This window comes from Bos mutus, chromosome 8 (assembly GCF_027580195.1).
Source record: "Bos mutus isolate GX-2022 chromosome 8, NWIPB_WYAK_1.1, whole genome shotgun sequence".
NCBI lineage: Eukaryota > Metazoa > Chordata > Mammalia > Artiodactyla > Bovidae > Bos > Bos mutus.
Genome location: NC_091624.1, coordinates 81,156,070 through 81,184,063, shown reverse-complemented (window position 1 = coordinate 81,184,063; position 27,994 = coordinate 81,156,070). Strand labels below are relative to the sequence as shown.

The following is a 27,994-nucleotide window of genomic DNA, read 5'->3' as shown; positions in this document are numbered from 1 at the left end:
CATTAGGGTCTTTTCCAATGAGTTGGCCCTTTGCATCAGGTGGTCAAAGTATTGGAGCTTCAGCATCAGTCCTTCCAATGAATATTCAGGGTTAATTTCCTTTAGGATTGACTCGTTGCTGTCCAAGGTACTCTCAAGAGTCTTCTCTAGCACCAGTTTCTGGAAAAGGATAAAAAATGTTTCAAAGAATGAAACTCGAGATAGTAGATGGAGTGAGTGTAGTGGAGGGCCTTAAAGGCTCAACTGTCTGTTTTACTTCGGTGATGTGCGTTGAGAGTGAGAGGGTCTAGACTTGGGATCAGGAGTCCCACAATCTTTTTAAAATAAAGGAAAAAAATATCTAAATGATTCTAGTGCCTCTACTCAAGTGCTGGTCCTCAGACAAGGGATATGATATCGTTGCCTCTTCCACAGAAATTCAACTCATTGTGTGAACCTGGGCAAGTCATTTGACTTTTCAGTAACATCAGAATTGGACTTCCAGGTTTTTTTAAGTATGCCTGGAATCTCATCTTGGGGCATTTGGGGAAGGGGGAACATGGAGGGTTTTTGTGACTGTAGATTGGTTGAATGAATACAAATCTTTTATTATTAGCTTACAGATTCCTACTTTCTTTATTCAGAATCTCACCCTCCTTGAATCACTGCTCACTTGCATAACCACTGCAGAATCAGAGAAATGGGTTATGGGAGGAGGTGGGACTGAACTGACCCTCCTGTTTTTAACTCTCATCAGGTTGAAAGGTTTCCTATAATTTGTGTTCACTCCTGCACATGTATCCTCTCAGCACTGAATATGCTTTTGAAGAGAAAAATACTTATTTTGGGCAGCTAGTCTCCAGATTTTTAAAGAAATACATAGTTTACTGTTTCTAGTTTCTCAAGGAGAAAGCTGAATATTATTAATTTAAAGCATAAAAAACCTGAATAGGCCTGGAGTGAAAGCCCATTCATTCCACTAACAAGCAGGCAGTTAATGAGACATCTGAACTTTAGAATACTCTTTAAATTTGAGAATTGAATGCTAAAAGTGATGTTGAAAATCTAATTTAGGGAGTAGTGCCTTGTAAAGATTTTTTTAAAAGACAGCATTTATGAGTGAGAAATATGATGGCATAGGAAATCCTTGACTATGACTTGAAAATTATCCTCAACCAGTTTATTTTGTTTTAATTCAGTATTGTTTACATAATTATTTTGTGACTTTCTTCACAAAATAGATTTCACTTTCCTTTTTTTTTTCAACCAATTAGTATGATTCCTATTATAGGGTTTTAATTTAATCTACATTTCCCATTTGTTTCTTATTTTTTATTTATATTTTCTCATTGTACATGGAGTACATGGAGTTGCATATATTATTTGTTAATTTCTTTTGTTTGTTTTTTTCTGAGTCATAGCATGTTCCCTTCTGTACTGTGCAGAACCAAATGAAAATGAAAGAGATTAACATAGAAGGCAGCATAGTTTTTTAATAGGCACTAGAGGGCCATCAAGTGAATCCTAGAGCTACTTAGAGTCCTTATTCTTTCAAATAAAAGTTAGATAATATATGGATACTTTAATTGAAATACAGTTAAGACCTAAAAGATATCTCTTAAAAGAGAATAGTGTTGGAATATACAGTTCTAAAGTGAATTGTTAAAATGTGTAGAGAAATAAGAGTAAATCATATATTAGAAGAGTCAAACTTATTATTGTCATGTCGGTTCTTCCTCAGTTCTTGTGTCATTTCAACAAAAATTTGGTATGACGGACTGAAGGGTTTAGAACAACAGACAGTTACAGCTCAGTTCAGCTCAAGCAGACAGATCTTTTATCAGACAGACACTCCGAAGACATGGGAGCAGGCCAACCCCAAAGGAGTTGTCATCCTCCTTCTGAGTCCTCTTGGTGTCCCCCTCTTTATACTTTCTGTCTCCTCCTTTTGGTTATGCCCTGTGCAAAATGCAAAATAGGGCTTGTACTCACCACTGGTTAGTGAAAGTGAATGCAAATGGGCACCCTCTCAAAGCTTGTTGACAACTGCAAGTTATATAACAGCAGGATATGTTGTTTACGCCTTCCCATAATTCAGTCTTTTGTCAGATGTGTGTGTGTGTGTGTGTGTGTGTGTGTGTGTGTGTGTGTGTGTGTGTGTGTGTGTGTGTGTGTGTGTGTGTGTGTGTGTGTGTAGAGGATTTATGGACCCTTAGTGGGCTCCTTCCTAGCTACCTCAAGGTTTCCTGGAGGAGCCCCTGTGGTTAGTGTGCCTTGGGCGCATGTGCCCGAGTTGGACAAATCTGTGGTTATTTTGTAGCATATTTGTGAGCTCCCCTGGGTGTGTCTAGGATGGGCTTTAGAGATCAGCTTGCATCCTTTTCAGCCTGGCCACCCTCATTGCTTATGCCTAACTTCCTGCCTAAGAGTATGACAGACAGGTTCTCGTCCTGTCTCTCTGGTACAGAATATTGAAACATGGAGGTTTTGTAGTGTGTCACTAATTGTGTCTCCTCTTCCATTAGTGTCAGCTGAGAGAGAAGAAACAGAAGATGCTCAACAACAGGAAGCTGCCCTGCTGACCAAGTGGCAAAGGGTTATGGGGATTAATTATGAAATTGTGGTACGTTAGCTTCCCCTCCCCAACTTCCTAACTTGTGAACTGTATTTGAGCGGGGAGTTTCTGACAGTAATAAAGGTGACTATTACAAATAGTCAAAGATGTCTATTGTAAATAGTCCTAGAGAAGTTGCAAACACCAGGGTTTTTTTCAAAGACCTATATGTGCTTATTCAGATATTAAAAAATTCAAATTGGAGAAAGTTGGATAGTGAATAACCAAGGTGCTAAAGTACATGGAATGGAAGTTTTAGGACTTATAATTCATCACTATTTCTGGTTGTAGTGTATATTATATAGGTAAAAGGAAGAGTTTTTCTGATTCTCATTCCTGGCATTTATGGAAATAATCTGTATAGAATGACAGAATTTACTTGAAAATAAAACAAAAATCATCATGACTTAGTACAGAATTGTAAAAAGAACTTTTTCCTATTTACTCTTTATCATTCTTATGCTCTTACTCTTCTTGAGGGTTTTTAGTCTGCATGCTTTTTTCATTTTACTTAGGCCATAGTGAACCATTTCATGTTTATTTAATGACTTGCATACCTATTGTAATCTGCTATTCTAAAAAGTGTTTTAATGAAGTGGACATTGATTATGAATCTTTAGGTATGTACCAGCAAATTTCAGGAATTTCAAAAGGAACAATAAAGTACTTGGTTAGGTAAAAATTTGGTATTGCTTATGATGTTCAAGTAGCTCTAGATTAAAGGTGATAAAACCCAAGAGATAATTACATATAATATTAATAAAAATAACATTTACTGAGTACTTTGTGTCAAGCAGTATTCTCAGTGTTTCTTTTAATCCTCATTATAAAGTTTTTTTTTAATCAATTTGTATCAAATAAGATTTGAGTAAGTACAGCTGTGACTACCATTTTAAATTGAGTCAAGAAAGAATACAACAAAGTCCAGCTTAATTATGGTTAGTTTAGCATGAAACGAAAGTCGGGAGGCTCCTCTGTGGGGTGGGGTTAACATGGCTGGCACGCACAGCGGAGACTGCACTCCTTTGGGTCATTCTTGAGTGGTAAGAGGACGCTTTCACTAGCCACTCCTCACAGAGGTCAGAACGGAGAGTGGACTTTCAACTGCCCTTTGTCTACATGTTATTTTGGTGGCACTTCCAGTAATGTATCAAGGTTGAAAATTTATTATAAGTCAGAAAGGGCTAAGCTGTTTATAGGCCCTTATCAAACACAGCAAAATATGACAGGTCTGGATTTACAGTTGCTTCCTATGTAGTTACACTGCACAAATGAAGTAATAGGAGGAGTGGGGTAGTAGAGAGAAGCATTGATAGATGTTGTATTTGGGGACATGGATGGCTGCATGGAGGAAGTGATAACCTAAATAAGGAATTGAAGGATTTTGTCAACAACAGATTTAAAACTCAGATAATGCAGCTTCCAGTATTAACTCTGTGCTCATTATCATTAAGATTTGAAAAAGATCTTTTATAATTAAACAGTATTTTTCTCAGTCTCTCTATCGCTCAATTCCCTTAACTATAAAGGGGATAAAGCAGATCGTCTTTAGTATACTTCCTGATTTTAATATTATAGTGATTGCACTGTCTGTAAAAATAGTGATTTCCTAATGTTCTTCGTTATTTAGAGTAACAGTAGAAAATAAAAAGTTTACTCTCCTGTTTTAAGCTTTGATTCACTTTTAAAGACAAGTGTTGTCCCCTTGATACAGTGTACGGTCCAGAGCCTGGGCCATGGGTTCAGACTGCTGAGGTTCAAAGCGCTTTTGTTAGCTGCGTGACTATTGAAACTGACCTCTCAGAACCTCATTTTTGTAAGTTTGGAAGCAGGGATAGACATTGGACCTATTTATGAAAAGTAAGTGAGATAATCTGCGTAATGGGATTAGTGTAGTCCTAGCACATGGAAGGTGGTAAGGGTGTGTCTTTCTGTGTGTGGTTTGAGCTCAGGCTTCTGGTTTTATCAATGGTCCTCTGACTACCCTCCGTCTGGTATCAGCATCTTCCATAACACAGAGTGTCTTGGAAGCTTGCACCTGGCTGCTTCCTCTTGGTTTGTGTTGGTTCAGGGAACTAATAGACATCAGTACTCTTTCCTAGGCAAAACGCTAAAGGTTTGCAGCTTTAAAATAAGGTTTTTGAAGGTTTTGTGAGAAATTTGACCTTCTGGGGGGTGAACATAAAATACATATACAGAAAAAGAAAAAAAATGAATATTAAAAATCCTGATGATATTTCTCCTTTCAGGTGGCTCATGTGAGCAAGTTCAGCGAGAACAGCGGGTTGGGAATAAGTCTGGAAGCAACAGTAGGCCATCATTTTATTCGATCTGTCCTCCCAGAAGGTCCTGTTGGACACAGTGGGAAGCTTTTCAGTGGAGATGAGCTGTTGGAAGTAAGCAAGCTATTCCATCTTCCTCTTCATAAATAAAATTCTGAAAAGGCTGTGGGATGCTTAATGTGGTAAACAATTAAGTTCTTATTTTAAGTTCCTCCTCCAAAGGGTACTTGAGAGAGATACACAAGTAAAACTTTACACAGAGCAGAAATTTCCAATCTGTATGTACATTGATCATCAGACCTAATTCCATGCATGGTTTTTGTTTGTTTTAGGTCCAAAGAATATAAAAACTGTCTTTACATTTTTTTAAACATTCAAATTTTAGAATAGGTAATATATTCACATTTCATAATCACATATAAGACAAAAATATACTCCAGTGAGAAGTGTTTTTTTTCTGTCCCAACCCTTCATTAGGTGTAACTGCTTATTATTGGTTCTATGCAATCTTCCAGATATTTTTAATGAATATGTATGAAATTTGAACTTATTAATTTATCCTACTTTTAAAAGGTATTAGTATATAATAAAATACATGCCATTTTTTATCTTGAATTTTTTCATTTAATGGTAATATATCATTTTAAAACAAGCTTTATTCTTTGGGAATAATTTTATTAATTCTCCCTTTCCAAACTATTACACAGGCATATGAAACATGGGTGAAAGCTAGTGATCTTTCTGTGACTACTTTAGACAGTCTAGTTCCAATAAGAGTGTAGTGTTGTATGTAAATTATTTTAGGCAACACTACTACAGATCCGGACATAGTTCTGAGCGTAGTATAGCTATGATCATCCCTTGAGTACAATTTATATTAATGTCATAAAAAATTGCTTTGAAGTGTTAGGAAGTGTTCTTTCTTGGTCAACTTTTCTTTTTACACAGGTGAATGGCATAACTCTACTTGGGGAGAATCACCAGGATGTGGTGACTATTTTAAAAGAGCTGCCTATAGAGGTGACAATGGTGTGCTGTCGTCGAACGGTACCACCTACTGCCCCGTCAGAGTTGGAGAGCCTGGACTTATGTGACATTGAACTAACAGAAAAGGTATCAGACACGCAGATACAGGAGACTAATCTGAATGTATAATGGGAAGGCTATATGGCATTTAAAAATCTTTAAGCCTTTTTTTCTCTTACTTGGTACTGATTTCCTCACAAATCCTGTGGCGTATAGGATAGATCTTGGAGTCAGATAGACATAGGTTTGAATCAGGCTTGACCCTTACCCTCTCTGTGACCATGGGCAAGTCACTTCATCTTTCTGAATCTCACTTTTCTTGAGGTAAAGTGTCAGTCATTAGGTATTATTGCAAAATAGGTGCTTCTATAATTTATTTTTAGTATTCCTATGAAATAGACACTTGTCCCCCTTAACAGAGGGAAAATTGAAATATGAAAGTAGTGAATATATAGTACATATCTAGTCAAAGATACTTTGGGTGATAAGAATAAACGTGAACGTGAAGTCGCTCAGTCGTGCCCGACTCTTTGCGACCCCATGGACTGTAGCCTACCAGGCTCCTCTGTCCATGGGATTTTCCAGGCAATAGTACTGGAGTGGATTGTCATTTCCTTCTCCAAGGGATCTTCCCAACCCAGGGATCGAACCCGGGTCTCCCGCATCGTAGACAGACACTTTACCGTCTGAGCCACCAGGGAAGTCCTCATAAAACCTAGCCAGGCCTAATTCCATGGCCCTGGCCCTAGCCCTTGCCCTCGCAGTGGTTCACACCCTGAAGAGTGGCTTCTCTCTGGATCCTAATAAATCCACCTCTTATCACTTTGTCTCTCAATGAATTTTTGCAATGAGACATGAGAACCTGAGTTTCATTCGTTTTGGCTGAGCTTGAGTCCTGGGAGAGAGCTGAAGGACAGGAGGAAAAAGCAGTGGGAAAAATGTGCCAAGGAATCCCCTTCATAGCCCACCGGAAGATTTGCTAAATATCTGACTGGTGCTCACAGTTTCATTGGTCTGATCCTCGGCACAGAGAAGAGAAAGGACAGAAGAACCCCCACCGGCTTGGGTAACAGCTACTGGGGCTCAGCAGACAGCACCTTTGGGACATGCTGCGGAGTAGGCTCTCCAGAGTCCCTCAGTTGTGCCCCTGCCGCCCGCCTGTTCGCGGGAGGTTCGAGGAAACAAGAAATGAGAGATTGTAAAGGTCCCTACAGCCATAGGAGCGAGGACCTCTAACCTTAACCGGAGGTCTTTTGGAATCTGAGACTGGGCCGCGTGAGCTTTCTGCTGAGTTCGGTTGTCGCTGTCCCAGTTTCCAGTACGATGGGCCTTCCCCTGCGCTGGGTTTCTTCGCCTTAAGAATAGGGGAAAATAAGAAACATAATGCCAAATTCTGTAGAAATCAATCTAGCACCATACGTGTCCAGATATATTTTATGTGATATAAATGGAATTATTACAATAAACCAGGTGGACAGATTTGCATCCATGGTCCTACTGTACAGTAATTGTTAAAAAAGCAAAGATAACATTTAAAGTAACATTTCATCGTCAAAAACATGTTTTTCCTATCTAGTGTCTTCAAGAGATATACAAAACTGAATTAATCTAGATTCCCTGTAATATATTTGACTAAAAGATGCTAATGTTTGAACCCCTATTTTTGTGCCAAGTGCTTTTTAAATATTACCTTACTTAATCCACAAAAATTCTTTGAGATGGGTAACTGTGAAGCCCAGGTTAAGAATGCAGCTCAAGGCAACACAGATACAATAAAAATAATAGAGGAAGTCTTCAAGCTAAGGCCAGTGTGTCAAGTATCATCCTGCCACTGTGCTTGTTAATTTATTAATGAAATAATCATGTGCACAACTCATAGGATTTTAGAAACCTTGTTTGCTCAGTGTGTAGAACTTATACATACAGCCATTTCCTCTTGAATTGTTCTAATTTATCATAAGCATTCTTTTTCTTTAATATCAAAAATAGCTTTACATTTCTTTTTCTAACAACAGATGTGATTCAGACACTGATGAAAAAAGGTGAAAATTAGACAATATTATGCTGCTAAGATAGAATCACTATATATTTTTATGGAAGCTCTTTGAAACATACATTTTAAGTGCCTATTACAAGTTAGGTTATTTCTAAGTTGCTACCTTAATTCATAAAGATTTCTTGGTAAACTGTTGCTGCTCATATGTGAATGCTATATTCTGGACAGATGCTGGGAATCTCCCTTTTCCTCATAGTGTTGGTATGTACATCTGCAGATCTAGTACATCTGAAATAAGAGCTGTCTGGTCTGTTTATCCAGCCTCACATAGATCTAGGTGAGTTCATCGGGTCCTCGGAGACAGAGGATCCTGTGCTGACAATGACTGATGTGGGTCGGAATGCAGAGGAAGTTCAAGGACCTTTGGCTATGTGGGAAGCCGATATTCAGAACATAGAGCTGGAGAAAGGGAGCCAAGGACTTGGTTTTAGCATTTTAGATTACCAGGTAAATATATCCTACTTCTAACAAATTTTTAAAAAAAAAGATAACAGATGCTAAATGCATATTGTTACTGGCAGAGCAAAAGTAGGTAATACTTTAGAGTCATCAAATATGTGTTCTTGTTTCTAATCTTTCAGAATAATAATTTATAATAAGATGAATATTATAAAGCATTTTTTTGACATTGAGATTTTTGAGCTCTTTTATATTTCAGCTCTTGGAAATTTGAAGACTATGCAGAATACTTTTTTAGGAATATCATAGAAATACAGTTTTCCTGTTTCTTTGGGGAATATATCTAAATTGTTTTTATTTCCTTGCTCTTAATGGATGGTTCATATTTGAACCATATTTGGTAAGACAGAAACTATCAATACTTTTTTTGTCTGAAGTGAATGATAGATATATCATTTTGGATATATTGTAAATTCTCATATTATTTGACCAAACTTGATGAATAATCTTAAATTAGGTCAGGTCAGGTGTAGCAGCATCCTCGTGCTGCACTCGGTGCCGAGTTACTGAGGGGATGCTACTGCTGGGTGATGAGGTGCAGCTGCTGCTCCTCATTAATTAATACTGAGCTGGAAGGCTGTCTCAGATGACTCCAGAGAGTTGTATTCTTTCTCAGGCGTGGTTCTAGAGTCTTATTCTAATATTAAGGTTGCTGTGTATCAGAAAACTGCATTATCAATTACGATATGGCCTCCTTCTGTATTTCTTCATTCCTAAAACAAGCCCTTTCCTCAGAACACTCATATCTACTAATGTTCCACAATAGTAACAGCCTGTCAGTAAATGCTGCTGTTAATAATTCATTCATCTCAGATGATAGTTATAAAGTTGGACAGTTTATCAATAGCTGAAGTAACACTTTTAAATTTACCTATAAAATTTAAAACATCTACTTGGGAACCATTGAAAGTGGGGATGCCATTGTTTAGGGTGGACTCTTCCTAAACTCTTCAAAATGGAGATTGCCTTCACCCAGACAATTCACTGGAATTGTTGTATGGAATTTGTAAAAGACACTTTGAAAAATTTACCCATCCATTACAATGCAGAGAGTGCAACCTGTAATAACATTTTTAAGTGTAGAGAGGAGTTGCCTGCTCTTTGCTTTCTCGTCCTTTCAGGATCCAGTCGATCCAGCAAGCACTGTGATCGTCATTCGTTCTTTGGTGCCTGGTGGAATTGCTGAAAAGGATGGACGACTTCTCCCTGGAGATCGACTCATGTTTGTCAATGATGTTAACTTGGAAAACAGCAGTCTCGAAGAAGCTGTCCAGGCCCTGAAGGGTGCACCATCAGGAACTGTGAGAATAGGAGTTGCCAAGCCTTTGCCTGTAAGAATTCAGATTTTATTGATTTCTTTTTATTTACAAATAAAAGTGAATTTCAGCCTTTTTGCTTCAGGTATTTTCATGATTGAATCATGACTTTTGATACTTTTCATCAGCATGGTTATTGGCTTCATGAGTGTAAAAATTTAGTTTTGAGTAATTTTTTTTTTAAAGGATAAAGGAAAGAAACAGCCAGGAAGTTCAGAAATAAATTTAAAAGTTAATGTTCTGTGGTTCACTTTTAGCTTTTTTTAATTCAAAAATAAGGTCATGATCAATATACAAAGAAATGTTTTCAAAGAAATAGGCTTTAAAATATCTATACCAATAAGTTGACGTATTAGAGAAATTAATAACAAGAGCTAACGGTGGAATCTTCAGTTATAGGGGAAGAAATAGAATCTCTGTCAGAGTGGATTAAGTCCCGGTATTCTGTTGACTTCAAAATATTTGTTGTATAATTACTGCAGAGCAAGAAATTGAACTTTCTAATTTAGGTACATCAGCCTGTAGTTCTCCTCCTGGGAGGGAATAGCATTCATGTTATTAATTACTGCAATATAAAAACAACTAATAAATTCATGCTACGTAATGTCAGTATGATTATTTGGTACAGTGATTGCAACGTAGCACTTATCATTGAATTGCAATGAAATATTAGAGACAGTCTCAATATTTGTGTTTTTTTTCAGTGTATAAATATATTTTAAGTAGAAAAGACAAATAATATTTTCTCTTAAATAAACATAGACACATAGATATATTTGCATAAACATCGAATAAAAGTCTGTTGACGTCAAAGAGTTTATTTAGATTGTAAGCTTGTTGATGTATTTAAAATATTGAGTAGATTTTTTATGCTCTGCTTTTCATTCCATAACAGATTTTGGTAAGCTGTGAAAATGTATTTATGAAAACAGGAAGAAAGGGAAGAAGAAAGGGAATATTAAGCAAACCTTAAATTAAACCAGGATTGTAGGAATCAGAACAAGGGTTCAGTATGAAGAGTGTAAGAATGAAGATAGTGCATTATGGGACTCTACATATTTATTAATATTGACCATACATTTGGTTCTGGTCTTTCTGTTACACAAAGAAAATGCCAAACATGATCAATACACGTGTTTTACTTCCCTTAAGGAAAAATTGTGCCACTTAACTCTGAAGCAATCTTTTTTTTTTCCTAGCTAGTTCCAAAATAAGTTTCTTTCATATGAGTATTTAGTATTTCAAATTGAATATGCATTGCAATTGTGATAAATCTCATTTATATGAAGTCAGTTTTACAAAAAATTAAGCTCATATGTATGGGCATAGAAGATAAGGATTTTCTTTCTCTGAAATACTTTTGCACATATTGGTGATACAGGGTGATGTAGGCAAGACAATCTAAATGTTTTAGCCTGTTTTTTCCTGATATTGTAAGAAGAATGCTAGGTTTTCCATCACTGTGATCATGGTTATAATTTGACTCCTCAAGAGTGCAATATAAGTGTATCGTATACATACAGAGTTGGTGGTGTATTTTAAGCCATGCTAAATTAAGAGACTTCATTGAGAGTTTACTAAAGGTCCTTGTCAAAGAAATTAACATTTTTTAAAATAATCAGGAGTGCAGTATAAGTATATTGTATACATACAGAGTTGGTGGTGATGGTTGTATTTTGAGCCATCCTAAATTAAGAGACTCCGTTGAGAGTTCACTAACTATCCTTGTCAGAGAAATTACATTCTTTATAGTAATATTCTAGTAAGGAATGACAGAGAGATATTTGTCCTTCTTTTTAATGTTTTCTTTTTCTGCAAATTCTTCTATATCTTAACACCTAAAAGTCGCCTTATTTCTGTATTCAGAAGTCATTGTTTAACTTGAGTATTTGGTAGGTGACCAGAAGTGACCAGAAGATTATTATAATGTAAAAAATTGTTGATTTTGATAATCTTTTTAAGAAGGGTGAAAAAATTTGTAGAAAGGGATTCTCATCTAACAGATGATGTTGGTATTGGGATAAACATTCTTACTGTGTCTTAAAATATAAAACTGTTCAACATGAATATTTATTATATTTCTTGCTCATCATTTATGTTAAAGTTGTTTGTTTATGATGACTTTATAACTTGAAAACATTATTTGAAAACTTTCCAATTTTTCCTCCCCACTTTACTTTTTTCTCCCCTCTCCTCTGTTTTCCCTTCCCTCCCTTTTTCCTGTTCCTCCTCTTTTTCATGAACTCATCCTCAAACACTGAGCTTCATTCTCCCTGCAGCTGTCCCCAGAAGAGGGTTATGTTTCTGCTAAGGAGGATTCCTTTCTCTACCCGCCACATTCCTGCGAGGAGGAAGGGCTGGCTGATAAAGCCCTCTTCAGGGCTGACTTGGCTCTGGTTAGTGGTGCACTGGCTTATCAAGCTTTCTTTCAAAATCTTAAATGTCTTATTTTTGCTTTTCAAAACATTCTGAAGTCTTACTGTATTCTTTGTTCATTATATTTTGGAAAACTTAACATTTTGTTTTCAACTTCAGTAGTTCTCACAGTTCAAAATGAGAAGAAAAGCAAACCATTATATACCTGAAAAATGTTGGATTTGTGGCAGAAATTCAGTTAGCAGTGTATTATGTCAACATGTAAATTTAATCTTTACATCATACCAAAAGTTATTAAAGCACTTGTTTGCTCTAAATACATACTTGAGTATCTCTAAGCATACTTTAACTGTTTTCAGTATTCATAGATCAGTTATTTTAGCTTCCTTTTAATGATGTAACAGTTATATTATTTCATTAGATATTAATAATATGAAAGTCACATACATTGGTTCGCTTACGGATTAAGAGTACAAAAGCTTCCAAAAGAGGGAATGTTCCTGTTTTCTATGAATACGTGTTTGTTAACATTATTGATTTACCATTAGGGACCACTAGAGGCCAACTTTGTTGGCTGAATACATGGTTCTTGCTCCTGAGAACCTTATGGTCTGGTAGAGGAGCCAGTGCTATGTTAATACCTAATAAAGTATAAAACTAAATACCAGATATAAATATGCATATGCATATGACATTTATACAAGTGTAAAAATTACACATCCTGTTCCTAGTACTTCTTTCATTAAAGCCAGGTTCCTGACCTAAAATTTTTTTGGAGGGCTGGGCAGCATTCCTTAGTGTGACTAGAAAGGAGTATTTTAAATTCTTGTCTTAGTGGTGTTGGACTAGAGAGAGGTTTCAAACCTGTGAAATTCTCCGTTAGGTGTTTATAACTAATTGTGCACATCTTGCTTTGATTCTAATAATCCTATTGTTGAAAGATATGGTTCTTCTTATTAGTTATTTTTCAATTGCCAGCTCCTGAATCAGCCATTTGGAGTTTTGGTATATATTGTAATCAGTACAGTTATTTCACATTATAATTCCAGGTAACTGGAAAAAGTATTTTTTTAAATTATAGAAATATTTAAACTTAGAATTGCTCCAAGCCCTTGGTTGTTACCTTTTGCCCTTTCATTGATGAGACAGAATAACCCTCTATGCTAGCTCCAGTTTGTCTTTGTTCTATTACAGTGGTTAGTTTCTGATGTGTTGAAGAGAGTGAAGAGGTCCTGCAGAAAATAGAATAGACCAGAGAATGATACCAGTATGCCCTTTAGTCTTAGTAACAGAACAGAATTCCCATCTGATACTATTGTTTTTATTCCTAGGTGAACGCAAATGATGCTGACTTAGCAGATGAATCTGCCTTTGAGTCACAGTACTCTCCTGATAATGACAGTATCTACTCTACTCAAGCCTCTCTTTTATCTCTTCATGGCAGTGCTTGTAGTGATAACCTGAATTATGGTCCCTCCCTTCCATCTTCTCCTCCCAAGGTACAAAGGAAATGCCATTTTATTTATGAGAGAACTTATTGCCCAGAGATCATTGCTAATGGGATTTTGTGGGAGTGGCATGTTAAAGACCTTATGTTTATGCAGTGATGACTTCACTCTTAAAGTGCAGTTTCCTTTAGGTAGTGTTAGCTGAGTATCTTGTAGACTCCAAGGTACTATTTAAATCTGGGTTCTGTGATACAGTGTGATAGATACAAGAGTTCAAAACTTTGATTAGGATTTGCATATTAGACAAAAATTTTAATGAAATGTATTTCTTAAATTGTGTTTTTGGTAGTGTCTACTTTGGAAAAATTACAAGAGTAACTTTATTTTCTGAACGGTTTTAAATCTGATTTCCATGGAAAGTTGGTTAGTAAAATAGTCCTTGCATTAGTTTATTATTTATTATCTAAGTTGAACTTAATGCCGTCATATATTTTTATATAAAATAATGCCAGAGAATACTTTATGTAAAAACCACAGTGAATAGCAAAGAATGTTTAAGTCACTGGAAGTGAATGAAGAATTTAGCTACTGTATGATATGTCTGTGCCATGGACATTTTAGAAATAGATTACTGGTGTAAGTGCCTCATCCAACTCCATTCATTTTCTTGGTGACACACTCTATAATTTTTTTTCCTTTCTTTATTTAATTTTTTTCTGTAATTTTTAATAAGTAACATTTTATAAAGCTTATTCAGTCTTTTGTGTGTGAGATGATATATCACTGTTTGAATTTGGATTTCTAATTGGTTATGAAGTGGAACAGGTTTTCATATATTGGCCATCTGTTTTTCATATCCAGCAATGACATCTTCATATCTTTTGGTCATTTTATAATGGAGTTGCTTATCTTTCTATTGATTTCTTGGACTCATTTATATTTCCTAGAAATTTAATAAACAGAGCAATTTCGTGTGTATTTATTTATGAGTGTGTATATTTTGAAAATCTGAAAATGTGTAGGAATGATTCCTTTTAACTTCAGGAAAGTTATTCTTGGAGAAAAAATGAAAGCATGGGAAAATGGTTGTATCTGTAATATCAGTACATTATATCCTTTTAAGAAGAAAGAGAAATTGAAGAAAATATGCCAAAATATTGCTGTATGTTAAATCTGGGCAAAAGGTTCATATATGGATATATTTTCCTTATTTTTCCATGTTGGAAGTATACTGTAAATAAACATAATCATTACAGTAAAAGATTGGAAAATAATTCTTTTTTAAATATATAAAGTATATATTTTCCACATAAATTCAGTGGGAAGGAAATCTGTATTTATGAGTCGGTTGGAAAGTAGAATTTCAGTAGGCCTTGGACAATTTTCCTCCTTTTCTGATTAACAAAAAATTTTTTGGCCAGAACATTTTCAAAGCATTTTCTTTTATGTTCAAGATGCACCTGTTATCCTTGCAAACGATGCTGGGCAATCTCCTTGAATTGGTTTGCAAGGTATAATCTTGAATGGAGCAGCTGCTCCTCTCTCACCACACCTGAGACTATCTGACTGAGTCCTGTCTGGAACATACTCCTTCTTTAGTGGCCTCAAGGCTGAAAGCTGAGTTCATCTCCTAATGGAATCTTCTAATCTGCTGCATAGCACGCTCCTTCTTGCCAGTGGGACATATTGCATTGTTTAACTTAGTAATTGTTACTTAAAGGGATTACACAATGTGCATACTGAGAAGCATATATTTTACAGGGCAAATGCTGGCTATGCGCAGCACAACATTTTGGCTTACTGAAGTCCAAGGCAGTTTACTCTCTTGTTGAAGCAAATTTTGGCACGCTGGCCTATCAACTGAAATATTTAAACCACAAAACAACAAAGGAACCACTAATGAGGGTGTTTTAAAACACATTGTGAAACTCCTGTGTGATTTCGGTTTTCTTAGAAAGTAGGACTGTTTGTGTATCGTCGTGCATCTTTGCCACTTTTTTGGCTTGTTTGTATTTGTTTTGTGGCATTTTTTTAGTACTAAGATATTTTGCTGGAAAATTGAAAAGTTAGATTATTCATTCATCTTCCTATTTCTTTGCACTAAATTTATTTTTAAAAGACAGAGCGGCAGTTTGTTATAGAACTTAGAGCCTACCATTTTTCTTAAAGAAAAGTGAGCTCATTTGGGGATTCTTTAATTGATAAAATGATACCACATGTGATCTTTAAGAAAAAGAGAAACCTCCATACAGATTTGAAAGAAGGATAAAAGAGTGAGAGGATCTCAGTGATTCCTCAAATTTTTGACTTTGCTAATTATGTAATAATCTCGTAGCCTTAAATGGTGACTGGAAATGCACAAATAAGTTTACCTGTTTTCTTTACCCTGATGAGAAGGCTTTGACCTTTGCCAGGCATGCTGCTGGAAGCTCTAAGAGCTGATCACCCAGAACAGGGTCTTATTATAGAGGGAGGCCTTCTTCCTAAGCGCAGAGCCTGGACCTAGACCACTCACTGCCTAGCTTAGCACCGTAGGCATACCTTGAAGCTCCTCTGCACAGAATTCTCCCATCTGGGGGATCATTCTGCCTTTTTTTTTTTTTTTTTAATAAAGGAGTTGTGTTTGCTTAATTTGATTAATAATCATTTAGGGACTTAGGGGAAAAAACATTACTCAAGAATCTGAAAAATATGGCCATTTCCAGCGGTATTTGGATTAATAGAGTCAGGTCACTGAAAGGTGGACATTAAAGGCAAGAAGCTGGTGGGTTTTCTCATTCTTCTAGGTTTTTCATTACTGTTTTTATCCTCGTTTCCTTCTAAACTCCAAAGACATAATAGAATGCAGAAATAGTTGTTTTAGAAACTTACTAAATACTTGTACACTTTTGTTTTAAAGCTCAATAATGGTTTTGTGGGAGAAGATACTTTTTCTCTATTTTCACTTAATAGTCCAATCAGTAAAGATTCAGTAGCTGTGTAATGCATTTCCTCTTCTTCTTATCCACACGCCCATGCACCACACTCCCTAGTGTACCCATGGTCTCTCTTCTTGCTCCAGCGATGAAAAGATTACCAGTTTGGTGCATGTCCTGCATTCTTGAATGCTGGTCCCCGGAAATGCGATTGATTCTAGTGTAAGTTGAGCTTCATGTTTGTCACCATAGAAACCCCTCTTCATACCTTTACAAATCAAACAAAACCAATGGATTCCATGCTTTAAAAAAAAAATAAAAATCTACTTATTTGTAGGAATAAATCTCCACTAGTGTCATTCTGTAGCATAAAATATTGCTACCTTCACAGTTATGTTTTAAATCTTGATACCAGTTTTTATTACTTTGTGGAGAAAGGATCTCAAAAACTGATTACATCACTATAATCAAGATGATTATAGTGATTGTGGAAATCGTAGTGATAAAACTATGAGCTAGCAAAGGTACTAAAGATCTTACCTTCTCTCTCAGTAGGGTAAGAGTACAGATAGGAAAGGAAGTGTACCTTATCTCAGAAAGAGTGGGAGTGCAATGCAAGTTGGAGCAGCTGTCCTTATGGTATATTTTTCTAAAGTATAGAAAGATTTCTGTGGTAGACTGATTATTGAAAAAAAAAGCAGGTTGTGTCCACTGAATGCTCAAGTTTTTAATCTTGTCTATGTAAATATGTTCTCTGGGTAAATAATGTGCCTAAGTATAACATTAATATGCATTACACTATGTTTTCAAGTATAATTGTCATTTTCATTTAACTTTTCCCCCATTTTCCCTAAGAACATAAATGTATCAAGTGGAAGTACCTATTAAGGTGGATTTTTGAAAGATTCCAGTTTAGATAACCAAGTTGTACTGGGAAATTGTAGTTATTTTTGGACATCTTATGAGGGAAGAACTGCTTTTCTTTTAGATCCATAAGACTTTTAAAAATAAAACTCAGTTGTTGTTCAGCAACCAGAAATGTTTCTGAAGTAGGCGTGTGTTGTCTGCTGTGTTGATGAGCTCTTTCTTTCATATGTGGCAGTGTTAACTCCTTCATGAATAATGCATGGAGATTTCTGTTACATGGTTTCTAGTAAACCCCAGCTAACAAGGGCAACTTGACCTCTTTTTCCGGTGGAAAGTAGTTTTGATTGCCACCTTTATTTGAGGAGCAGTAAGGATGATCTCTGCTAATTATTATAATTAATGTAGAAATACAGAAGCTAACCACTATTCTATTAAGTACTTTGTATTTTTTTTTTTTCCAAAAGACTAAAAATTGGTTGTATGAGCCAACAGGTTATTATTTAGGTTTTGGGATTGTGGAGGATGATACTTTTCTATCCTTTGTTTCTGAGGATTTTAAAGATGTTAGTTGCTTGCATGATTTTCCCACTTGCCTCAATTCTTTATACCACGAATGTTTGATAATTCCAAAGAGACAGACACTTGATTGAACTAGTGTAATAAATTGTGTTGAAGCGATTGATTGCCAATTTAGAAAAAAAAAAAAATGAAAAGGATGCATATCTCACATCAAACTCTGAAAAATAAATCTACTACTACTACTAAGTCACTTCAGTTGTGTCCGACTCTGTGTGACCCCAGAGACGGCAGCCCACCAGGCTTCCCCGTCCCTGGGATTCTCCAGGCAAGAACACTGGAGTGGGTTGCCATTTCCTTCTCCAGTGCGTGAAAGTGAAAAGTGAAAGTGAAGTCGCTCAGTCGTATCCAACTCTTAGCGACCCCATGGACTGCAGCCTACCAGGCTCCTCCGTCCATGGGATTTTCCAGGCAAGAGTACTGGAGTAGGTTGCCATTGCCTTCTCCAGAAAAATAAATCTAGATGGGTTAAAACCGTATCGGAAAACAAACCATTTATAAAGTTGGAGAAAAATACTAAAAAGTATTTCATTTATTCTGTGCAGAAAGAGGACTTATTAAGCAGCTTATAAAACCAGAAGCATAAAGAAATTGACCAGTCTGATTGCATAAATAATTTTAATAAAGAATTACATAATTCTTGATTACATAAGGCATTAACTTCTGCACATTTATGTATATGACATATACAGACTTAAAAGACAATTGACAACCTTGGAAGTACTTGCGGTATATATCACAGTGACTCAGAATATATCAATGATGACATATTTACTGACATTGGAAATCTCTCATATTGAGGTATAAAGATACTTCAAAAAATCAAGTAGGAATATAGTATTTAGTATAATTTTTAAAAATGGATATGAATATGTGCATATGTGTGCATGTGTACTTATACAGATACATAAAAAACTCTGATGAATAAACACCCAACTAATGCCAGCCATTTATTTCTACTGAGGAAAGGACTGGCAGAATGAGCAGTGAAGGAAGACTTTCATACTGTAATCTGTGTGCAGTATGGTCCAAATTATTTTTGATAATAATATATTCATACACTGATTTTATACTTTAAAAACATCAGTAAAAGGATTGAAAGAACAGTTGATACATTTATTCAACAGCAGTTCGTGGGACACTACTTGTCCAAAGCACAGAAGTGATACAATATATGTGTTGTAAGTAGATAATATATATTTATGTAGAGCTGTAGAATTTTAGAATTTCATGGAATTCTAGAGATTACTTTGCATAAAGCCGAGATCAAACCAGTCAATCCTAAAGGAAATCAGTCCTGAACATTCACTAGAAGGACTGATGCTGAAGCTGAAGCTCCAATACTTTGGCCTCCTGATGCGAGGAGCCCACCTATTAGAAAAGACTCTGATCCTGGGAAAGATTGAAGGCAGGAGAAGGGGACGACAGAGGATGAGATGGTTGGATGGCATCACCAACTCGATGGACATGAGTTTGAGCAAGCTCTGGGAGTTGGTGATGGACAGGGAAGCCTGGCATACTGCAGTCCATGGGGTCGCAAAGAGTTGGACATGACTGAGCAACTGTCAACAACAACAAAGAAAAATTCTGTGATATTATTATTAATAAAGAGCCTGGATTGGAATCCACATCTTAGGACAACTTTTCTTAGTACTATTCCTTCTGCTGCAACTTTCAGAGTACTTAAGAAAAAATTCCCTGTAAAAATGTGGATTGTATGACTTTCTGTTTGACTACATAAATACCTACAAATCCCTATCCAAATAATTTTTTCTTGGAGGTTCTTGTAAGTAGAAACTACTCAATCAATGTCATATTCTTTATATTCTGAATCTTAGAACTAATAAGAATTTCAGATAGATTGGAAATGAACTACTTTTTAAATGATATTTAGAAATATAAGTTATTTACTTTCCTATGTTTATGGAACTCTGAATAATTTTATTTGTGAGTATAACAAAATATTGTATCTTAATAAGCTTATTAAGTACTAGTATATTGTAGTAGTATGACTCAGTAGTAGATGTATGTTTTGCAGGAAGAGTATATGTATTTATAAAAAGAAACATATGCAACATATGAGCTGAGCAGTGAGTTTGTACATCTGCTAATACTTTTTGAGTAATATTGTGTTGTGTTTGTTTTTTACTAAATAGTTGTTCATTAAGATCATAGGAAATGCACTGATAGAATTCTGGCCATAATTTTTAATTTTGTTCTTTAATCATCAGGATATTGCTGAAAATTCCTCAGATTCAGTACTTGATCTGCAGATGTCCTTGGAGGAGCTATATGCCCAAAATCTCTTGCAAAGACAGGACGAGAGTGCGCCTTCAGTGGACTTGAGCATGGGGCCGGCTTCTGGCTTTACCGTGAACGACTATACACCTGCAAATGCTATTGAACAGCAGTACGAATGTGACGGCTTAAGAGCGTGGACTGAATCTCACCTACCAAATGAAGTTCTGTCAAGTGCAGAGCTGAGTTCTCCTGTGCTGACTGATTCGACTGGAAAGGTGACATTCTAAAGATACAGTCTGTGTACGATGGTGAGGTTGGGAGCAGTGAAGGCTTTGGTTACTCTGGTTACTCTGGCTTCTCTCTCATTTGGAGCCAGTGCTCTCCTGAAGCTCCGATTTTCAAAATACAACCTATGAACTTGTTGTGTAAGTTCTTGCTGAGTAAAGCACAACCAGCTAGAGAGTATGGGTGATGTTGAAATCACACTCCAAAGTCTAGTGTTTTCCTTTCCACATGACTTATTTTTATTTTCTGACAGGGCTCCGAGTTCTTAATTCCACAAGGCTCCCTGGCCTCTGCTGCTGAGTGTGTCATGCTCCAAAATACACCCAGAGAATCTTTCGAGAGGACTATTGTGATAGCAAAAGGCAATTCTAGCTTAGGTAAGTATCTTTTCCACATACACCTTCTGTCCTAACCCCCTTGCCAAGAGGAAGTGTTGAACATAGAGTCAATACTTTTAACTGTAGATAAGAAGATAGATGTGATAAAATTTACCATAATTTTAATGTTAATTCTTTTTGTACTCACTACAGTTATCTGAAATGGTTAACAGGTTTACTTCAGACTACCTTAAATCCGTCACTCTCTTATTAATTAAAAGTATTACAAGCCTTGTTTCCATTCAAGTGAAAGATATACAAATTGTGTATTAGACAGAAAGTAAGGAAAGGGAAGGTACTTTTAGAAAATGAGAAGTCAGCGACTTGGAATTCTAAATTCTTTGGAAAAGTAAATTATTAATTTCTTTGAATGGTACCAGTTATGTGTGCGTTAGTTTGTATTTAATTTCTTTCATTCACTGAAATAAAGACTAAAAAGACAGGTGTGCCATTACCAAAGCATTAATGCAATTCTTCAACAGTCCTTCCCAGGTGTGAGGGTTTTCCACCCATAAAAGATTGTGACTGATTAAAAATCTCAAATCTTCTGATTTGGGCAAAGACTGTCTGTAGAAATAAAATCCTAATTACACTAGCTAAAATTATTTCAAGGCAGCTCACATTTATACTTCTTTTGACTTAGGCAGTGACATGATTCAGCTCTGTGTTTAGTGCTCAGTACTGAAATAGGGTCAAGAATAATTTCCCCCAGAAGCCTGATTGCAGTCTAAGACTCTGGTTAGCTCTGTGTCAGAGGTCTTCTTTCTCTTAGGATGTAACCAGCCAGTACCCTTTATGTTGGTATCTATGGTGGGATTTGGTTTCCTTGTTATATTTGGGAGTTGGCAGAGGAGTCGAGCGGCAACACCACTGTAGCTGATGATTGGGATTCCAATCTGTCTCCTAGATTTTTTTCCATTTGGTGGTAGCTGGGTCCTACCAACAGTAGCTAAAAGGAGAATTGTAGCAGAGAATTTCTCGTTGGTTATAATATCTCTTATATATTACATTTAATAGAATGTTACAAAACTTAAGCTACAGAACTTTCTCTAATCATTAATTATGGGATACGTGCTGTAAACAGCTAACTGCCAGAATTATTTCATCTGCTAATGCAGTGTTTGTGAGAGCATGTTACTTGGAACACTAGTTCTGTAGGATGTTAACAGGAGTTATACTTGGGTTCCAAGCTTGGGATGTGATAAACTTAGGGAGACAGGTGTTTCTGTTAGCATCGCTCGGTAGCTCTGCACTTGTGCCTTGTGTATCTGTAAGTACATGTTCCAAGATGCAGCACTTCTCACACATCATTGGCCACAGAACCCATTTTTAAAATTAACTCATAAGACAGAAATTTTGCAGAGCCTGTATGAGAAACCCTCTTCTAGCTTATGTATTGACTCAACTCTCAAACATTATTTCTGTATTCTGGCCACTATTCTAGACTCCATGATATAATTGTTTTCTTCAAGGAGCATGAGTTTAAGAGAGTAGACTGACTGATGTATAGATCCCTTATTGCATTAACATATCATACCTGCCATGAGTGGCATTCACACCAAGAACACTGAAGACGTAAATGAAGGAGTAGCCAAGCCCTCCTCTCTGAGTTTGGAGGAGTGTAGACAGATATTAAAGAAGAGAAGATGTTTGATTTCATCCTGGAAAAAGAAATAGATTTTACCACCTCGTTGGGGCATTGGAAACATTGGAAGCTGCTAGAGCCAAGGCAGAGAAAAGCATCGGTGGGTTTGTTTGGTGTGGATCAAGTGTGGCACAGTGGCAGGCAAAGCAAGAGCTGAAGCTGAAGGAGTGACAAAATTCGTTACATTTAGTTGGCGGGGGGTATTATATGTACACATAGGTGTAATGACCTTTGAAAAATTAATTTAAAAATTTAATTGATGGTTTTTGATAGATCTGTTGTACGTTGGCTAGTTACGTTGTATTAGAATCTGAAAGGTAAAAGCAAAGGTAAAACAGGAAGAAGGAAAGTGTTACTTTTTCTTCACCGATGAAGTACTAGAACATAAACAGACTCAGGAATTTCTCTGGAAGAACTCAGCCCTTACAAGGTGGAACCAGAGCTCACACCGGAATCTGTCTCTGATTTTTGCTCATCAAGTCACCCAAGGCTGTGTTAGCACTGTTGTAATAGCAAGCGTAATTTTGAAGCTGAATTACAATTTGCATTTAGCCTTTAGAAAGCGATATATTTGTAGAAATGAGTAGAGATGCCTTTTAAAATATATTCTGTGCCTTTTCTTCTGTTTTTCTTTTGTACTTTGTTGAGCACTTTGAAAGGAACATTGCATGTGCTCTTCTCAAAAAATTCTTTGAATAACCCCAAATGTGGACATTATCCCCATTGATTAGATGAGTAAACTGCAGACCAGTGTGAGGTTAAGTCCGTTGCCCAAAGCCACAGTGATGAGAAGTGCTGCAAGTCAGGTTTGGAACCAGTTCTCTGTTTCTGCAGTACATGGTTTGCAGTATTGTCCTGTACATCTTTTAGGACAAAATTGAGAGATCTTACAAGTTACAACCAAAATCCAGTCAGTAGGCACTACCTTGAAGTTGTTGAAACCTAAAAGTGATCATTTGGTGAAAGGAAAGTATAAGCTGAGCTAACTGATGTCAACTTCTTTTTTTAATATTGTTGACATGACCTGACAGCTTTCATAACTGGTAGAGTCATGAGTTAAATATGCTGTTAAGAAAGAATTTAGAGGTCATGTTGGCCATAGCTTGTGAAAACTTGTCCCATGTCTGTGGCTTGTTTTATTGTAGGATCCATGGTGGGCAAGATTCCCAGGATGGGCCACTGAGTTAAATTGTGTTTTGTAGTCTTGCATTTTTTTTTTTTTTTAAACTATAGTTGTCTCGCGGGACTTGGTAGTTAACGTGGCAGCATTAGGGCAAACCAAAGTGCTTATTGAAACATTTCAGAACCAGCCTCTCTGCTCAAAAGAAACCCACCTCGTTTGAAAATGTGTCTAAACTTGTTTATTGGTTTATGATAAGCAGAGGTGTTTCCTTAATGACAATATACTTAAAACTCATTTGTATGAGTCTTAACAGAATCTTTTAAAGTATATTTGATTAATAGCTCATGTCTATCTGCATATGGTAACTAGAAGTCTGGGTGGCTCCTTTCCAGGCATGAAATATCAGGCTGGGAACATATTGCAGTCAGGATCATTTCTTTAAAAATATTTGAAATATCATGTGTAATGTGGTATAATTACAGTTAATACATGGGCTTCTCTAGTGGCTCAGATATTAAAGAATCTGCAAGAGACCAGGGCTTGATCCCTGAATTGGGAGGATTCCCTGGAGAAGGGAATGGCAACCCACTCCAGTATTCTTGCCTGAAGAATTCCATGGACAGAGGAGCATGGTGGACAACAGTCCATGGGGTCCCGAAGAGTCAGACGTGACTGTTAGAGAGGATTTCTTTCTATTAAAAATTATAAAACCTAAAAATGAGTTAGTGGCTTCTCTCAAAGTCTTTGTAAATGTCTTTATCGACTTATATCTCTCCTTATATTGTTTAATCATATAATCTTGTTTTGAAAGGAAATTTTAGTACTTGATTCTAAATGAAATTATATTATTGATATATTATTGTATGTAAATTTTAAAATTTCAATCAGTTCAGTTCAGTTCCGTCGCTCTGTCGTGTCCAACTCTGCTACCCCGTGGACTGCAGCATGCCAGCCTTCCATGTCCATTACCATCTCCTAGAGCTTGCTCAAACTCATGTCCTTCAAGATGGTGATGCCTTCCAACCATCTCATCCTCTGTTGTACCCTTCTCCTCCTGCCTTCAAACTTCCCCATCATCAGGGTCTTTTCCAATGAGTCAGTTTTTCGCATCAGGTGGCCAAAAATTTCAGTAGGTTTGATATTTTTAAAGGTGTAGTTGAGAGTAGGGGGAGAAGGAACAATTCAAATGGAATTGTTGAGAATGTTTTCCTGAAGAAGTGATATTCAAGAATGAGAAGTTGTTAGCTGTGCAAGAGCTACAGAAAGGAGGTATCAGGCAAGGACTCTGAAAAGGGAGGCTTAGTGTATTTCTGAAAGGCATTGTTACTAGAACGTGGTGGGGAGGCAAGTAGGACATGACGCAGAAGAAGGGTGCCCATCAGGAGGACCAGGCCAGGAGTTCCATATAGACAGAGCCATGTATTGTAGGTATGTTGTATATTTGCACAATGCTGCTGCTGCTAAGTCGCTTCAGTCGTGTCCGACTCTGTGCAACCCCATAGACGGCAGCCTACCAGGCTCCCATGTCTCGGGGATTCTCCAGGCAAGAATACTGGAGTGTGTTGCCATTTCCTTCTCCAATGTATGAAAGTGAAAAGTGAAAGTGAAGTCGCTCTGTCGTGTCAGACTCTTAGCGACCCCGTAGACTGCAGCCTACCAGGCTCCTCCCTCCATGGGATTTTCCAGGCAAGTACTGGAGTGGGGTGCCATTGCCTTCTCCACTATTTGCACAATAGGAAACTGTTAAAAATATTCTTAGCATAGAGAATGATGTGATATGATCTATCTGCTGTGAGAAGAATGAAATGGCAGGAACAACTTTGGAAGTCGGGAGACCAGTTACAATGCTGGTTCAAAAGGTGAGGCGTGATGGTGAGAAGTGATGGCTTGGTCTAGTTTAGTATGGACAAGGAGAAAAGTGAACGAATTCAAGGTAAGTTTTGGGGATAGAGATGATGGAACTTGCTGATGGATTAAATATTGGGAGTGGGAGGGGTAAGAATCCAGAACACCAACATTACTGCTTTGAATAATGGAGAGTAGTGTTGTTGTTCAGTCGATCAGTCATGTCTGACTCTGCGACCACCCGGACTGCAGCATGCCAGATTTCCCTGTCCTTCACCATCTCCCTGAGCTTGCTCAAACTCATGTCCATCAAGTCGGTGATGCCGTCCAGCCACGTCATCCTCTGTCGTTCCCTTCTCCAGCCTTCAGTCTTTCCCAGCATCAGGGTCTTTTCTAATGAGTCGGCTCTTCGCATCAGATGGCCAAAGTAATGGAGCTTCAGCTCCAGCACCGGTCCTTCCAATGAATATTCAGAATTGGTTTCCTTTAGGATTGACTGGTTGGATCTCCTTGCAGTCCAGGGGACTCTCAAGACTCTTCAACTCCACAGTTCAAAAGCATCAATTCCTTGGGCTCAGCCTTCTTTATGGTCTACTTTCACATCCATACATGACTACTGGAAAAACTGTAGCTTTGACTAGATGGACCTTTGTTGGCAAAGTAATGTCTCTGCTTTTTAATATGCTGTCTACGTTGGTCATAGCTTTTCTTCCAAGGAGCAAGCGTCTTTTAATTTCATAGCTACAGTCACCATCTGCAGTGATTTTGGAGCCCAAGAAAACAGTCTGTCAGTGTTTTTCCATCTATTTGCCATGAAGTGATGGGACTGGATTCCATCATCTTAGTTTTTTGAATGTTGAGTTTTAAGCCAGGTTTTTCACTCTCCTGTAGTGAAAAAGGAAGAGTAGTATGGTGGTGCTGTAAACAAAAACGGGAGGACAGATGGAGAAATGAGGGTAAATAGAGACTAGGGAATTCAATTTTATACTTACTAGGGCTGTATTTCTTACGAATCATCCAGAGACCATGTCAAGAGCACAAGTGAATATCAAAATCTGGAGCTATTGAAGTTCAGATTTGGAAATAATGCAGTAATAGATTATTGTTTACATCAGTTTAATTCAGCTGACTACTGTACATTTAGGCACTGTGATAGGCACTGCAGATAAGACTTGAATACAAGCTTCTTAGTAATTCTGTTATGCTTTTTTAAAAAGATTATTTTTATTTATTTTTGTTGCACTTCTGTGGTGGCTCATATGGTAAAGAATGTGCCTGTGATGCAGGAGACCCATGTTTAATCCTTGGGTTGGCAATATCCCCTGGAGGATAATTGTGTTAGTTTCTGCCTTAGAACATCATGAACCAGTCATAACTCTGTGTGTGTGTGTGTGTGTGTGTGTGTGTGTAATGAATCAAAACTATGTATGTATCCCCTCCATCTTGAGCCGCCACCCAATTCCACCCCTCCAGGTCATCACAGAGTGCCAGGCTGGCTCCTTGTGTTATATATCAGCTTCCCAGAGCTATCTGTTTCACACACGGCAGTAGATGTATGTCAATGCTACTTTCTCAGTTCGTCCCACGTGCTGTGTCCACAAGTGCATTCTCTGTGTCTGTGTCTCTGTTCCTTCCCTGCACATAGGTTCATCAGTACCATTTTCCTGGGCTCCATATAGATGCTTTAATATACTATCTTTGTTTTTCTCTGAATTACCTCATTCTGTATAACAGGCTCTAGGTTCATCTACCTCACTACAGACTCATATTTCTTCCTTTTTTTTTTTGAATATTTATATTTAAATTTATTTTTAAGTGGCATTATCAACATATTTTTATATTATCAGATGCCAAATATTTGATTTTTTTCAGTACTACATACATATTCACAACTTATAGCTAACCCAAAGACCCAGGTAACTGTGCTTTATTAATTAGTAATCTCGAAAGGCTAGTTAACAACTTAGAAATAACTTTTTGAAGAATTTGTCCAGTCATTACTGTATAAATGTATTTCATTTTTTTTTGTTTTTGTTTTTAATTTTATTTTATTTTTAAACTTTACAATATTGTATTGGTTTTGCCAAATATCTAAATGAATCCACCACCGGTATACACGTGTTCCCCATCCTGAACCCTCCTACCTCCTCCCTCCCCATACCATCCCCCTGGGTCGTCCCAGTGCACCAGCCCCAAGCATCCAGTATCGTGCATTGAACCTGGACTGGCGACTCATTTCAAATATGATATTATACGTATTTCCATGCCATTCTCCCAAATCATCCCACCTTCTCTCTCTCCCACAGAGTCCAAAAGACTGGTCTATATCAGTGTCTCTTTTGCTGTCTCGTATACAGGGTTATTGTTACCATCTTTCTAAATTCCATATATATGCGTTAGTATACTGTATTGGTGTTTTTCTTTCTGGCTTACTTCACTCTGTATAATCGGCTCCAGTTTCATCCACTTCATTAGAACTGATTCAAATGTATTCCTTTTAGTGGCTGAGTAATACTCCATTGTGTATATGTACCACAGCTTTCTTATCCATTCATCTGCTGGTG

At 37.0% G+C, this 27,994-nt stretch overlaps 1 protein-coding gene across 14 annotated transcripts in view; it reads left to right on the top strand.

Annotated features, from left to right (window-relative positions):
• The window catches only part of MPDZ (multiple PDZ domain crumbs cell polarity complex component), a 172,210-nt gene that overhangs the window by 75,321 nt on the left and 68,895 nt on the right, over positions 1 to 27,994 (top strand). For 12 of the 14 annotated variants that reach the window (XM_070375897.1, XM_070375889.1, XM_070375886.1 and 9 more), the window contains 9 exons: positions 2,505 to 2,602; positions 4,843 to 4,989; positions 5,824 to 5,988; positions 8,219 to 8,404; positions 9,538 to 9,747; positions 12,012 to 12,128; positions 13,440 to 13,607; positions 20,146 to 20,430; positions 20,694 to 20,817. In XM_070375897.1, coding sequence (XP_070231998.1) covers positions 2,505 to 2,602; positions 4,843 to 4,989; positions 5,824 to 5,988; positions 8,219 to 8,404; positions 9,538 to 9,747; positions 12,012 to 12,128; positions 13,440 to 13,607; positions 20,146 to 20,430; positions 20,694 to 20,817 — 1,500 coding nt within the window. The remainder of the gene's footprint in view (positions 1 to 2,504; positions 2,603 to 4,842; positions 4,990 to 5,823; positions 5,989 to 8,218; positions 8,405 to 9,537; positions 9,748 to 12,011; positions 12,129 to 13,439; positions 13,608 to 20,145; positions 20,431 to 20,693; positions 20,818 to 27,994) is intronic. The other 2 variants (XM_070375890.1, XM_070375896.1) reach the window with 2 other exon arrangements.